This window comes from Maylandia zebra, linkage group LG12, assembly GCF_041146795.1.
Source record: "Maylandia zebra isolate NMK-2024a linkage group LG12, Mzebra_GT3a, whole genome shotgun sequence".
Lineage (NCBI taxonomy): Eukaryota > Metazoa > Chordata > Actinopteri > Cichliformes > Cichlidae > Maylandia > Maylandia zebra.
The window spans coordinates 24,953,484-24,968,232 of NC_135178.1; the positions used below are offsets into that span (position 1 = coordinate 24,953,484).

At 41.6% G+C, this 14,749-nt stretch overlaps 1 protein-coding gene across 4 annotated transcripts in view; it reads right to left on the reverse strand.

Annotated features, from left to right (window-relative positions):
- pde4d (phosphodiesterase 4D, cAMP-specific) overlaps window positions 1-14,749 on the reverse strand; it is a 207,250-nt gene that overhangs the window by 94,501 nt on the left and 98,000 nt on the right. Inside the window, exon 1 of one of the 4 annotated variants that reach the window (XM_004547217.6) lies at window positions 10,579-11,630. The exons of the other annotated variants lie outside the window; for them this stretch is intronic. Within the exon in view, the coding sequence (XP_004547274.2) occupies window positions 10,579-10,841 (263 nt within the window). The 5' untranslated portion in view covers window positions 10,842-11,630. Of the gene's footprint in view, window positions 1-10,578; window positions 11,631-14,749 lie in introns of those variants that run through there. 4 annotated transcript variants of the gene reach the window in all.

Sequence of the window (14,749 nt, forward strand, 5' to 3'; positions counted from 1 at the left end):
CAGGCCAATTACCTCATAGTCAGAGCATGCTGTTCATTTTTCATCTTTCATTACAGCATGCAGCGGGCACTAAATCAATGCAATCAAAGGAGACAACCCTAGTGGTCAGACAGGCAGCGTAAGACTGGTAATCAGGATAGGAACCAACACCGACAAGTACACACATACACACACACACACACACAAGAAAATGTTTTAAAAAGGATGCACGGAGGAAGACGCGCATACAGAAATTTGAATATGCACGTATACATATTGCACAAACACAAAGCCACCAGATGTATTTGCACAGTCTATATTTGCACACATATGCACACAAATGCTAGCACATAAAAGATGAAAACAGGCTCTCATAAAGAGCAGGATATTGGAAGCAGCTGTGAAAAATGATCAAGGGATGACATCAATAACAGAATGGCTCTCACAACACAGGAGGCAGCTGCATCTTAATTGGACACGCACCTCATTAGAACTGCTAGAGGTGGACCAAGACCCCATTCGGGTAGATAAAAAGGAAAAGGTGAAAGAAAATGACCGGGTCACAAAGGTGTTTCACCAACAGGATTAGGGATCAACCTAGAAATGCCAGTTTTCCCTGTCAATATATAAGACCACTGAAGACTGGAGCGAAGTGAAATGGATTGAATTCAACAGGATCAGACTGGAGATAACTGATCAGGTAATAGAAGCTGTACAACACCGTGAGCTCATGTCTGCATTTTTTAAATATCAAACCAGGTCTTAAAAGTCTGATACAGACAAGATGACTATTATGTGAGTGCCAACCTAAGGAAAATGAAGAGTGGAAGAGCACATTGTAGAAAAAAAAATGTAGAAAAAAGGTAAAGAATTTGCACAACTTTTTCCCCCCATTTATATTTATACCCCCAATGTTTTACCAGATGTCTGTGCAATCGTTTTCGTTCAGCAGCCCTCTTCATAAATACCAGAAGTGATTCGTGAGACCACAGAAAGTGAATGATATTTGGCAACTGCGAAGTGGTTGGGATATGAGATAAACTTCAGGCGAGCCACTGAAGCATCTACCAGCGAGAGTGAACAACACTGTTGATTGGCATTAAAGTAAGTACATTAGAGGGTCACCTAGCAACCGGTGCCCAGGATATGTGTAAGCAACCAGCCATCGGTTTCAAAGTGATGTGCAACGAGTGTCCAGTGTACGCGCAGCTCACAGTGTCAAACCAAAGCAGCTTTTTTTTGCAGATGTTACAATATCTAGAGCTACTTTCAGCTGCCGCCTTATTCACAACTGGTTTTCAAAGCTCCACATATTTGATTTTTAGGTCATATGCAATCCCCAAAAGATCTGCGTCTTAATAATATGCTGATAAACCAAAACCTGACTGTTTCAACCATCTTGACATGTTTTCCAAATATAACATGGACAAACTTTTCTGCCTCTCAAATCCAAATATTAGAGAACTTTTCTATCTATCATACAACTAGTGTGCAGGTTCAATATTCTTTTGAAGAGGTGAGTTGACCTGAACAAAAAGAAGACCTTAAACTAATGGTTTCTAAGTCGAGAAAATGGGCATTATGAATGGAGAGGGTGCTACTTTCAATTATTGTTTAATGAGCTGAGCCTGCCAACTATAATCACACATGACCAATGGATTTACCACATCCATGCATCATTAATGGATCTCACCTCAAGCTAATAAGGCTCTCTCAAAGAAAAATGATAAAGGAAGCTTTAGGCCACATTGAAGTGTCTCTTTGAGTTTTGAAAATCTTCTCTCTCTTTTTTTTCCTCCCCTCTTGTTACATTTAGGAATGTTTCGACTGTGGTGGGAATGGAGCTGTGAAAGAGATGGAAATTTAGCCAGCACCTCTCAAACTACACAGTAGCTGCATCAGATACGCCTAAAAGAGTGCACGACCATCTGCAATCTGTTACAAAGATACTCAAAGCGATTAACAGCTTCCCCTTACATCGCCACTCCTCTTCTCAAGGCTCTCAGTCCTCAGGCTATTATGGTGAGGCCCTGGTGCAGCTGCAGTTATCAGTACAGCCCCCTCATCAGCGGCTGAATTCTCCCTTAGCATTCAAGTCGAAGTTCAGATGGTGAAATCAACCGAAATATAACACGGCTCGAAAAGATAATGAAGGTGCGGCAAAAAAACCCCTAAAGAAAACAAGTGGGAAGGCGCTAAAGGGGCAGTGGGTGAGAACGGCAATGTCCAACATGTAGACTCTGACGTGGATACGCCGATCAATCTAGAGGTAGATAGATGCGTACTGCACAAAACAAGATGAAAACAAAAGCATATGAATGGCTGACATGTCGGACCAAGCACAGGCAGAATCTTTCAGTAATTTGGTTGAATCAAAAACACATCAACATATCAAAAGGCCTTTGATGAAGCCCCCGCAGCTGTGGCCTCTTCAATGCAGATTAATTCTGGTCATCGTTTAATTAAATCTGGTAGTGCAGTAACAGCTGCTAAAACACCTTCATGTGTCTGGACCTGTTGGATTCAAATAATTATCAATATGCACATAACCCCCCCCCTTCATTACGGATCACTGTAGACCTGCGGCTAACTGTGCTTCAGGGAAATTACAATGTTTAGCCTGGCGTCATGACTTTTAAGGGCTGAAAATACACATCAGCAAGCAGAATCTGAAGCAGTGTCAATCTCTTTTGGTTTTCAGAGCCATATTTCTATAGCCATATAGAAATTTTGCATGTAATAGATGTGAACCTTATTAATGCTGGCACTGAATTCTGGCTTGATGTGAAAAAACGTGGAAAGTGAAGGAAGGGGACCGAGGGCAACGGGAACTCACAGAAGCTTGGACAAGCTCAGGTGGACAAATATAGACGTATCCACTTATTTCAATATTTAAAAAAGGGCAAGAGGTGGTTTGTGACTGCGACTGGGGACAATGAACTTGTGATCTCACTGTCTTTAAATGAGGACCAGCCCTGCAACCATTCTCAATCAGTTGCTATCTTCTAAGCAGCATTGGTGCTTCACGTGCTAAACAGCAATAAGAGTCAGTCTGTTTCTAAGTGAATGGGGCGGTTACATCCAATCTGTTTGTGACAGTACAGTGATTACTGAAACAGCTAAAATTAGCAAAACTTACAGAGGAAAGAGAATTTAACATTTTTACTTTTAAAATACTTTCACAGTCTACTTCTGTTAATGTGATTGTTGCCACCTTTGAGCATCATGAATTCGGTCCAGTTGGTGCTTTATTGCAGGTTGCGCTCATACATGCATCAGAAATGTTGAGGCAACACGTGCGCTTTTTTATTATTGCCATGAAATATTGAATACATTATATAACATATAATGTCATTTTGAAATTCGAGTTTCAAAGTCAATATTAACAATTTGGCATTTTGATTATTTTATTGTTTGAAGTTAAGCACGCCACTTTTCTTTTTTCTTTCTTTTTTTGACTAATTGCAGAAAATCAGCAAAATGAAAGAAAATCACATTAAACAGAAATTCACATTAGTCACTTCAAAGTCCAGATCACAGATTTGGAACAGAAGTTCCACCACAGATAATGATGCAGATGCTGCAAGACAATAATCTAACTGAAAAAATATAGGCGCTCAACAACCTTGCTATTATATGGAAATATAACCAGTTATGTCAAGTCTCCTACTGTAAAACAACGCTCTGCAGACAAATTGCACTCACTGGTGAAGACTAACTGTGACTAATTGGAATGTGCCGGCAAGACTGCAGTCAGTCTGACTTGGACTTGGACTGACTTGGATTGTTTGGAGACAGGTTGCTTCCCACAAAGCGATCTATGCAATCATCTTGCAATTGAAGGAGGTCACCCAGAGACTGAGGTTGGGTGACCGATTTGTCACTGCAACAACTTCCAATCAGTTATAAAATGAGAAAAAAAATTAAATGTAACCCACAGGCAACAACTCGTTTTGTTGTAAGGAGGTTGCCAACCTATTTTCACTCTTGTATGACTGAGCCATCAACTTCGGCCTTAAGTAAATAATTAGCGTTACGCTATGGTGGCTCTCAAACCTTTCACTGACACGCCCTATTTCAGAAGCTGAAAACAGTTTGCTGCCCACAATAAATCATCAACTACAAAACAAGAATTCAATTTCAGTTTCTGTGAAATAATGGTCAGCACGATAGCATCAGCAAATTCCTTTTGCTTACTTTCCCTTCAAAAAAGCCCTTTATTGACGTTAGTTTCACATCCTGGGTTTCCTTTGGTCATTCATACCCTAACCTGCATTGGCTGCATTCACCACACGTGGGGCCGAAAAAAGTCCAGACTAAACTAATTATTATTACTGCAATTCTCTCAGTGTATCACTTTCTACTTTATCACATCCTCTCGGCAAGTATTCATGTTGATCATAAAACTAAATTGCACAGTTCAACCTGTACCTGACCCAAGATCAGGCAGTCCGGCTCGGATTACCTGACTAGAATTTATTCTGTAGCCTCAAAAGATGTCTTTGAATACTAATTTGGCATTTCATAAAGCAGTGATTCCCAATACAAAATAAAAAAATTTAAGAACATTTGTATTACGTGTTCAGCAGCAAGTCAGGTAGGTGGTTATAGGCAAAGGTCACTTTGCCGAAAAGCCTTCCTGTAATCTGTTTAATGAATGGCCACTCTGCAGTTACTCCAGGTCAGCTGATAGCACAGAGTGACCAATTCTATTTATACTGAGGCAATGAGCCACTGACGTATTAATAATTTCTCAAACAATGCAGTTATGTTCTAAAACTGTACAGGAAATGGGATGATGAGATTACTGCTGTTCTAGAGGGCATTTCATTAGTAAAATATTATTTCTGGTAAGTTCTAAAATACAGTGTATAAAACATAAACAAGCATCACTCTGTGCCGTACTTATCGTTGCCTCTTTCACAGTCTCTCTCTGTCACACAGTTATATAATCTTAGCTTTCTTATTCATCTCAGCCAACACTGACTCGGCCACTACCTCAGAATACAAAGTCAAAGCTGAGTCATATAACCGGGGTCCTGTCTAATCTCTGACAGTGAGAGAATGACACAGAATAAGCATGCACATATCTATTTGTGTACGTTTGAGTGAATCCATGCGAAGTCGTGTACATGCTATTGATTGTTCTAAATCTGACTGGTCATGAAAGGAAAAGCCTGAACTGTGCCGATGTGTCGTGCAGCCAAGACTGTTAGCAGAGCAGCCACAGCAGCATGGCTCAAATGCTCATATGTATGCAAATCACAGGCGCTCTATTCTCCTGGGAGGGGAGCGGTGTTTGGGCTGATAAAACCTGTAGAATCCGTCTTACTGCACAGCAGGATGAAAGCTGCGAGCTAAAAAACGAATCGAAGGTAGAAGCTACATCTTTAAAACAAAATTTGTTAGGAATGTGTGAAGTATGAATTGGATATTATCATGCCAGACAAGGAAAACTCAGAGGATGTCACATTATCTGCAGTTTGCTTTGGTGTTATTGCAGATAGTAAGCAGATGATTTTAGCATTAATATCCACAACAAATCAAGCATGACAAGCCTCTTGTTTGAAAACTTTGCTAAATTAACCTGTTCGCTTTGAGAAATATGCTTTCACGTATCCATTTTCTGGCAGAGCTGGCTCACAGGAGCGATGCATCTCTCGTGTCTGTATAGTAAATATAAAACTACTGCCATTAGCTGGATACTGCGCCTCAGCATATCTGCCTACCAAGCTCGTCTTACATAACACATTATACACGGTGTTGTTTTATCGACACAAAACAAAAAATTGAAGGTTTCACGCCTGAAGCACTGACTAGCTGGAGCTACTGTCAAACTAATTCTTTAAAAAAGAAATGCATGTTTTGTTAGACTCCAACCATGGCCAGCTATGAGTCATAAGGCTGTTAAGCTGTACGGATAAGTTGTGAACAAAAATGGGAAACCTTGACCAACAATTACTGTAGGAAGTTTGTCAGCCGCGTTAAGATAAAAATGAAAAAATACATAAATAAATAAATAATATATAGTGAGGGAGAGAAAGCAAGACAGACAGACAAAGAGAGATGATATAACCAAGTGAGAAGTGAAGTGAAGACAGTCATGCTCTGCCTAGATTAGCACCACTGTGTTTAGCTTCAGGTCCTCTACTCCCACGCTCTTCCTCTCTTCTACCTTGCCTCCCTCCCTCCATACCACCCTTACCGCATTTATCCACACATCAATCACGCATCCATCAATTCAACATCCATCTCTCCTCAACGGTCCAACCGCTATCCCCACCTAAACCCCCGCAGTCGGACCACTCAGCAGGGGGAAGAAGCCCCGGCATCAGCACCACCAGCTAAAGCCACCTGTTCTCCCCTCGCTGAAACCCCACTCTCCTCTTACATAAAGAGACACTTACACTGTTGCAATGCAGCATCAGACGGTGTTGTGCAACAGCATTAAAAATACCTCAGGGTCAGTGAGGAGGAAAGTTGAAAACAGGATATCATCAGAGATATTCTGGTGGAGAGAATGCAAAAAAGAGTCGTGAGTGTGTCTGTCACTCGAAGGTGAGAGCACACCGTTCGACGCTCCCTTTTTGTGCACTCTTCAGCAGAAGAGCTGAGAAGGGATATTGACGAGCACCTCAGAGAGAGCACGGGCACATTTCAACCATAGCCATTGCGGGGGTCTGCAAGCGCAGTGTCAGGACATGGGACGTGACTCTTGAAAGCGATTAACCTCCGGTCACGCTGTATCGCACAACCAAAATGGTAGAGAAGCCTCTTGGTGATCAATGTGTACATATGCAACAAAAAACAACGCAAAAAACCCCCACATACATTTAATTTGGCAACTGCTCTCCGGTTAAACCAATCCCCCCCCCCCCCCCCAACTGACTCTGGTGGCTCTCAAAGTAATACATCCCTTTATTGCAGGGCACAGTGCCAATCTGAGTCTTAAGTCTGTTGTCAGCACACCCCATTTTGTAGATACTACCTAATTCCATAAAGAAAGCCACACTAATGCGTCTGCTGCTGTTGGAGGTACTCCTGCAGCTTAGGTTACGATAATGCCGGCAACAATTAAATAAGAACTACCGCACTCTACTTAAAATCCTCTCAGCTAAATGAAATCCAGCTCAAATATTTACTTCTTTCAGAATTCTATTATATCATCGCTGTATCTTCCCAAGAACTGGGACTTTAAAAGTGTCGCCATTAAATGAGGCCAAACCCTTTTTTCGAGGAACTCTGTAAACCATTAAATTCCATAAAATCCCCCATAATACCTTTTTTATGTCTTTGCAAATAATTACGCCAATCAAATTCACTCAGAACAAAGAAGCCAATCAGCATTTGGGATACATTCTCTAAAGTGTTCTCACAGTGACTGTAAAACAATTTGTGAATGGTTTTCACAATGTCGAGTCCCTAAGAACAGCGACGCTGTACATCATACCAATCGGCCCGTGGAGGAGGATTGTCTTGTTAATGAAGTGTGGAGTGGCGCCACCGAGGACTGTGTATGTCACCAGATTTACACCACAGTGGTCTGTGATTCCCTGCAGCTGTAAAACAATGAGGAGGTGATTGGAGTAAATTACACTGCAGTTGTCAACCTCCAGACCGCTCACAGCCATTTTATGGTGTCTCCCTCTTAGAAACAAATTGTTTCTCTCCCGTTCCCTTGCTCGCACATGCACACACAAACAGCCATTCTTCTGCTTTCCTCCCACACTCTCTTTATCTCTGTCTGATATTCTGTCTGCTGCCTTTTTTCAAATGTCAAGACACAACACAGGTACATGACCAACAAGTTAGTTATTAAGTGGCCATTCTTCTTTCATGCTCTTGTTCTTCTCTCACCCCAAATGTCATGATCCAAATACCAGTATCTAACCAAATACACATTTCACAGATCCACACAGTCACCCTGAAGCAAACATATTTGGTCTCTCCATTTCAAGGACAGAGATGTTTTCTTCACCAGGATCGGGGGAAAGAAAGAAACTAATTAAACATTCATTCATCCAACTATCCATCCTAATTACCCTACTCAGGTTGCAGGTAACCCAACTGTCAAAGGCAGAGAGCCTCAGCAATGGCCAATCCATTGCAGAGCTTCTTCAAACATCCATTATGAATTTTAAAAGTGTTTTATTAAAAGACACGAACATATAAAAACAGAGTTGTGGTGTCTTACAGCAAAATGTCCTGAGTTCAAATCCACCACCCAGCTGTGGGCTGTCTGTGCAGAGTTTGCATATTCTCCCTGTGCTTGCATGGGTTCCCACAAGGTTTTCTGACCTCCTCCCAGAGTTCAAACACATGCATGTTTGGCTAACTCGTGATTCTACATTGTGAGCATCAATGCTTGTTTGTCTCTATGTGTTAGACTGGCAATCTGCCCAGGGAGTACCTCACCTCTCGCCCTATGATGGGATAGGTTAGGCCCCACTGCTATCCTGAACTGAATAAGCAAAAACAAGAAGGACGAAATGCTTAAGCCACAACCTGATTCTACTCCTCTGTGTCATAATCCACATTTTCTTTGTGCAGTTTAAGCTGAAACACTTCTGTGTTTCTTTTATCAGTCTCAGGAGAGTATATCTATTTGTGGATGTTGCATGACCATCTCTCAGGCTTGTGGTTATTTTATGGGTATTCAATATTTATTGGGTTGCAGGGGACATTATTCCCATCAGGGTGTGGCTTTGCAGACAATACTGGTCTTTTTATGGGATGTTCCAATAACAATAAAAAATACTCTCACAATTCATCTTCCTTAACAATAAGAGTGTAGTAATTCCTGATAGACTTTTTCCATATACATCTTAAGCAAAGTAAGAAAATCAGTTGAGCGACAGTCACCAAAAATAGAACAGCTAACTCGTCACGATGGGTTTTTTTTAAACATCACTGCTATTTTCTCATCTATAATAAATGACTCATCACGCCACCAGTGTCACTTCCTTTCTTTTTGCACCTCTCGTATTTTCACCTGTTAAAGATATATACCATTCTAGGAAACCAAGCCGATGTGCCCCACAAGACTGAGCGTCATTTAGAAAAAAATGAGGAAAAAAAGAAAAATCCCAATCCAAGAATAAACACATTTCTGCTTCTTAATATGGAAGAGCGAGAAATAGCTTCCTTTTTAGAGTGGCACTCGGGAGAGATGGTGTCGAATGTTACATAAGCTTAATTAATAATCACATACAGACACCCACATTTGCATGTACACGCGCAGAAAGTGTATGAATCTGCACATGGATAATTAATTCACAAAATTAAAATGGTACAAACACGCAGGAGGCTGCACTAAAATAGCAAGAAGCCATGAGATACTGTACATCTTTTATCAGGTATTTGTGCCATCGGCTACAAAGAGCAAAGAAAAAGAAGAGAGGGCACAAGACAAATGACCAATAATGGCAGATTTATAAATTAATAGTGAAAAAGAAAAAAATGATGATAAAAATCAAAAGAATATAAAGGAGAGTGAAAGGCAGATGACTGGATAAAACACACCTTGACGTAGAATCAAAGGGTGAAATAAATAACAGATCGGGGAGTAAAGAAATCCTGATATATGATTTTCTTTATGAGAATATGAGTTTTTGATCATGAGCCAGATCCAAATGCCAGAAGGGAGACAAATCACTGAAGAGATTGAGAGTAGAGGAAGTGGGACAGAAGACATTCTGAAAAAGAAAGAAGGAAAGAGGCAGGAGAAAGATGGAAGAAAAATGGAGAGGGAAGAGAAAGAGAGATGAGTCGCAAAAAATGGGGAGGGTGAGGCGGAGGAGGAGGGGATGGGGTGTAGCGGAGGGGGTGAAATTGATTAAGGGGGAGAAACAATGAGAGTGGGGAGGAGGCGAAAAGGCGCAATGGGAGAGAGAGGCTGGAGACTGGAAACGACTTGAAAGGAAGGGATGAGGTAAATGCAACAGAGGCTGATAGACAGCCAGGAAGAGACTAATTAATAGTCAAAAACTGCAGGGAGGCAGGCAGGTGTGCAGAGAAACCCACAGCAGGAGGGAATAAACATAGAGATGGATGGCTTCTCCTGCCTTGAATTACCTAACAAGACAGGCAGCTTTGGGGTTTATCTCGTGACATATTGCATGACTATACATCGCAGAGAGATAAAAGCAGCAACAGCGCAGGAAGGCGGATGGGGGGGCTGCATAGTGCAGAGGGACACTGGAGAATGAGAGAAGTAAGGGGGACAAGCACTACCGTGAGGAAAAGGCAGAGAGGATCTCATTATCTAGAGGTGGGAAAAGGGTTTAGACATGAAGAAAAGCTAACAGGGGGATTCGCTCACACACATACCTGGCATTTCTGCAAGAGGAAAAGCACTGAAGTCAAACCGCGAACAAAGTTTAATTACACAAATGGCTTTTCACACTGCCGCCTCCCACCGCGCACACAGCGCTCAACAAACACAGTTGCGACCTTGAAAGTTTGCCACGGGTGTGGTTTAGACCACATGTTGTCTGATAAAAAAAACAAACAAGACACATTCCCTTTATCAGCTTCCCATTTATCAGCTCCACATCTACAGCCGCCAGCACACTGAACACCTGTCTGTTTAGCCCTCACCATGTATGTGCAACAGTGAAGCGCCTCTGTTTGTGGATGTTGTTGTTGAGCAACATGCGGCGAAGCAGTCGCGGCGAGTTGCGCGGAGAAAGGCGGGGGGAGATGGAGGAGGGCGATCGCCGGTGTCCTCGCGGCCTCTCCGGCTGCAGCAGGTTCTCACGCAGGATCTTCACCAGGTCTTCGTTCAGGCCGGAGTGTTTCGGCATGGGGGGCACTGCCAGGGTGTCCTGGTGGGTCACCCCCATGCCTGCCTGCTGGGCCATGCCTACCCCGGCTTCACCACAAAAAGCACCACTACCAGCCAAATGAATGAATAGTAAAGGTAGCCAAGATATATCAGATGTAATGCAATAAACACAGGTAAAATATGTGCCGCTCCTTTGTCACAGTCAGAGTTTAGTAATGTGCAGAGAGAAAAAAGAAAAGAAAAAAAAGCAGGCGGAAAAAAAGAAATGACATCCAAAAATCCTGTGGATAACAAACTACAAGAAGCTCTGCAGGTAATTTGTCACGATAGCAGCTCCCTCTGTGCAAAAGCGAGGGGAAACAGAAGAAAAATCCCCCACTCCTTTTTTGTCTTTAAAGGAGCAAGCACAAGAACAGGACTGAGAGCTGCTGCCTTTGTCTGCTCTGCAACACTGAATATCTGCTGTGAAAGTGCAAAGGAGAAGATGAGCGCAGCACGAAAGCAGGAGAGAGGGAGAGCGTGATGCAAAATCTTGGAGGTAAAAAAAAAAAGGGGGGGAATTCCATTCCAGCCCTTTATCCCCCAGGCCTGCAGGCAAACTCAACACAGTCCAGTGAAACCAAGCCAGCCAGAGTTGAAATAATTCTGAAATAATTCAGTCGGTTTGAGCACAGAACAGCCCGGTTCTGTCTGGCTAAAGCCAACGGTGAACCTGTGGTGGTTCACTTCACTAAAAAGCCCCAGCCCAGTATGACTCAATCCAGAAAGGAATTCTGTTCCATCCAGTCACAGCAATTTATCCTTTCTTCCTCTTCCTACATAGAGTGACTGCTGAGTGCAGCCAGTTTATAAGCTACTGATCCTTCAGAGCTGAGCAGAGCGCGAGTATGTGTGACTGTTTGAGAGAGAGCGAGAGGGAGAGATGGGGAGTGTGTACACAATAGAGAAGAGAAAACAGAGAGGTATGGAGGGGGAGAGAGAGAGAGAGAGAGAGAGAGAGAGGGAGAGAGGCAGAGAGAAAGAGAGAGAGAGAGAGAGGCAGAGAGGTTGAGGTAATGGTGCTGTTTGCATGCTTGCGCTCGAGTCGAGGCACACGCAACTCTGCAAGGGTACATTTCCCGATGCAGCAGACCGCACTTAAGTCACACTTTTGCTACTGAGTAACCCTCAATCCAGACTGAGCTTCAGGGGACATCCCCTCTAAAAGCAAACAATTCCATGAGTACAGCTGTGTGTGCACATGTGCACAAATTTGCATTTCCATTTTACTAACATTTGCACACCCGAGGGAAAAAAACCAAAAAAAAAACCCAACAAGCTAGGAGAGGGTTGCAACCAGCTAAACATCTTCTGCCACTAGCTGTGATTTCTTTCAATCAGGACAGACTCAGTTTTACTTTTGTCAGTATTGTCTGCTGAATTTAATAGGTAGCCACCTAGCCTTTATCCTCCTCCGCCTAGTGATTAGTAACTGCCTCCAACAAGCTTCTAGCCATTCTCATTTAAACCTTATGTCAACTGTTTCATTCTCCTATGCTTACATGTCCAGCTTCTTCCAAGCGACCCACAGTACTTAAATATACTTTAGCTTTAACTAGCCCAGCAACAAATCTACAGCAACATGTGTGCTATGACTTCAATGTTTCTTCTTAAGATTTTCAAATCACCCTAATACAAATAGAAAGATATACAATTAAAAAACATTATAAGTTTGGTTTTTGCTGTTACATGTTGATAGCCTATACTTGTATGGCATACTCAGAGTTAGTTGCACAAGTCTTTCTTTGAACAAGGACAATTTTGTAATTTTACCTCACCACGGTGGATTTTAAAATAAGCAGTCAACATGTGATTGAAGTGCAGTGTGACAGAACTGATTTAAGTGACTTTTTGCTTTAATTCAAAAGGTTTGGCAAAAGTATTATATTGACTGTTTGGGAATTTCAGCCATTTTTATACATAGTCCCCCATTTTCAGCAGTTCCAAAGTAAATGGAGAATTTAAAAGCAGTACAGGTGAGACCTGTTCTGTTGTTAGTCCAATGTTTTTTAAGTTGTTAAACTGCCATTTTATAGCTTTTCACTTAACTTTCAGTTTGAGGGCCAGAGAGATGTTGATGCAAGTGAAATGTGCTGAAAAAGCTATTTTAGATAGCAAAAACTTTAGGAGTAACCTAATAAACAATCTGTACATTCTTAAAAAGAAGGAATGCCCTGGGTAGCTCACAGAAGACAAAGTGCATGATGACAGAATTATTTCCATGATTAAGAATTACACCTTAATAACATCTAACCATCTCAGTAACATGTGTATCATTGTCAAAGTCTACAAACAACACAAAGCTTCATGAATGAAAATACAGTGACTTTACAACAGTGTTCAAACCTCGAGTTACATTCAGGAACAAGAAGGCCAGATTAGTTCTGGAGTAAAAAAAAACATCTTTGGACAGATGACAGAAAGACTCATTTGTAGCAGAATGATTGGAGGAGAAAAGTATAGAGATGGAAAGGAACAGCTCAGCTGATCCAAAGCAGGTCACATCATCTGTCAAACATGGTCGAGACCATGTTATTCTACAGGCATGCATGGCTGATAGAAATGAGAAAAAGCTTCTCAAGGATCTGAAGGCAACTGCAGCAAAAGCCTGGCAGAGCTTCTGCAAGGAGGAAACACAGCACTTGGTGACATTCACAGATTCTAGATCTCCAGCATTTTCATCCAAGTACCAAAACCAAATTATGTTATCTTGGCCAACTACTTTCAAACCTCTGAAAATAGAAGAAAATGGCTTTAAGTCCTAAACAGGTAATGCAATACTACAACAATCAGATCCTAAATGTATGATTGAAAATGCTGGTGTTCAGAGACAAAATCACAAATATTCCGCTATTATACAAATACTCATGGACCTACCTGTAACTATTATGTGACCTCCATGAAGGCATTCCATATATACAGTAACTTAAAGAATAAAGACACACACAGCACCTCTGGCTACAGATTCCTACACAACAGTGACGCTGTAGAGGTATGGATAGCATAATTGTTCACAGTGACAATGTGAACATGTAGCTGTGTTCCAAATATGTATAATGATTATTCTGAATAACCAACAACTTTGAATTTTTGATCAGAATACTATACTACTATGTAGTAGTGCTCAATTTATGCTGTATGTATTATTATATAAATACATTCAAAATATCAAACGTTGCAAGCATAGTATTAAAAGCACAATTGGAACCCAGCATGCACTCACAAACACTCTAGCAACACTAGCTTTAGTATTTCAAAAAGAGTGGGTGCTCCTCAAAGACTAGGAGCAAGGATATACAAATGATTCCAGTCAACCACGTTGGAGGAATGCCCAGTTGTGTTCTACAGACACAGTGTACTTACATTTTTTAAAAACAAATTAAAAACACAGTCAAATACCACCAGGCAGAAACCATCTGAAATGTCTCCTAACACCACAGAAAAAAGCAAAAACACTACCACAGGCTACCTATTTGACATCTCCCAGAGAGGTTTTAGCTAATGTCAACATTTTTTCAGACAAGATTATAAACTGAAATAGAAACGTTTGACTTCCTGCAATCATAACTGTAACTACGCTTTCTGATTGATAAGCCAGCCTTTTCTGGAACATAACATTCTGCAGTGAAGCTAACTCCCCAGCACTTTCCAACCAATATTTCCTTACTAGCAGGCTCTCCAGGTTGCTGTTGTGAGAGTCCTGGCCATTATTTACCTGTCTCTCTATAGGGAATCTTTGGTCCACTGGTTGGACTAACTCGTGCTGCTGTTACGAACAGCATTTGTGTCAGTAGTTCTTGCCTTTCTCAAGCTCCTCTGTGAGCTGGAGGGCCAATCTAACCTGAAACTGCAGCAACACCAAGCTTATCTTGCTGCAGGGCAAAGCAAGAAGACTAGCACCACCAGCTGAATCATTCTGTGTATAAAATCAGAAAAGTTCCCACC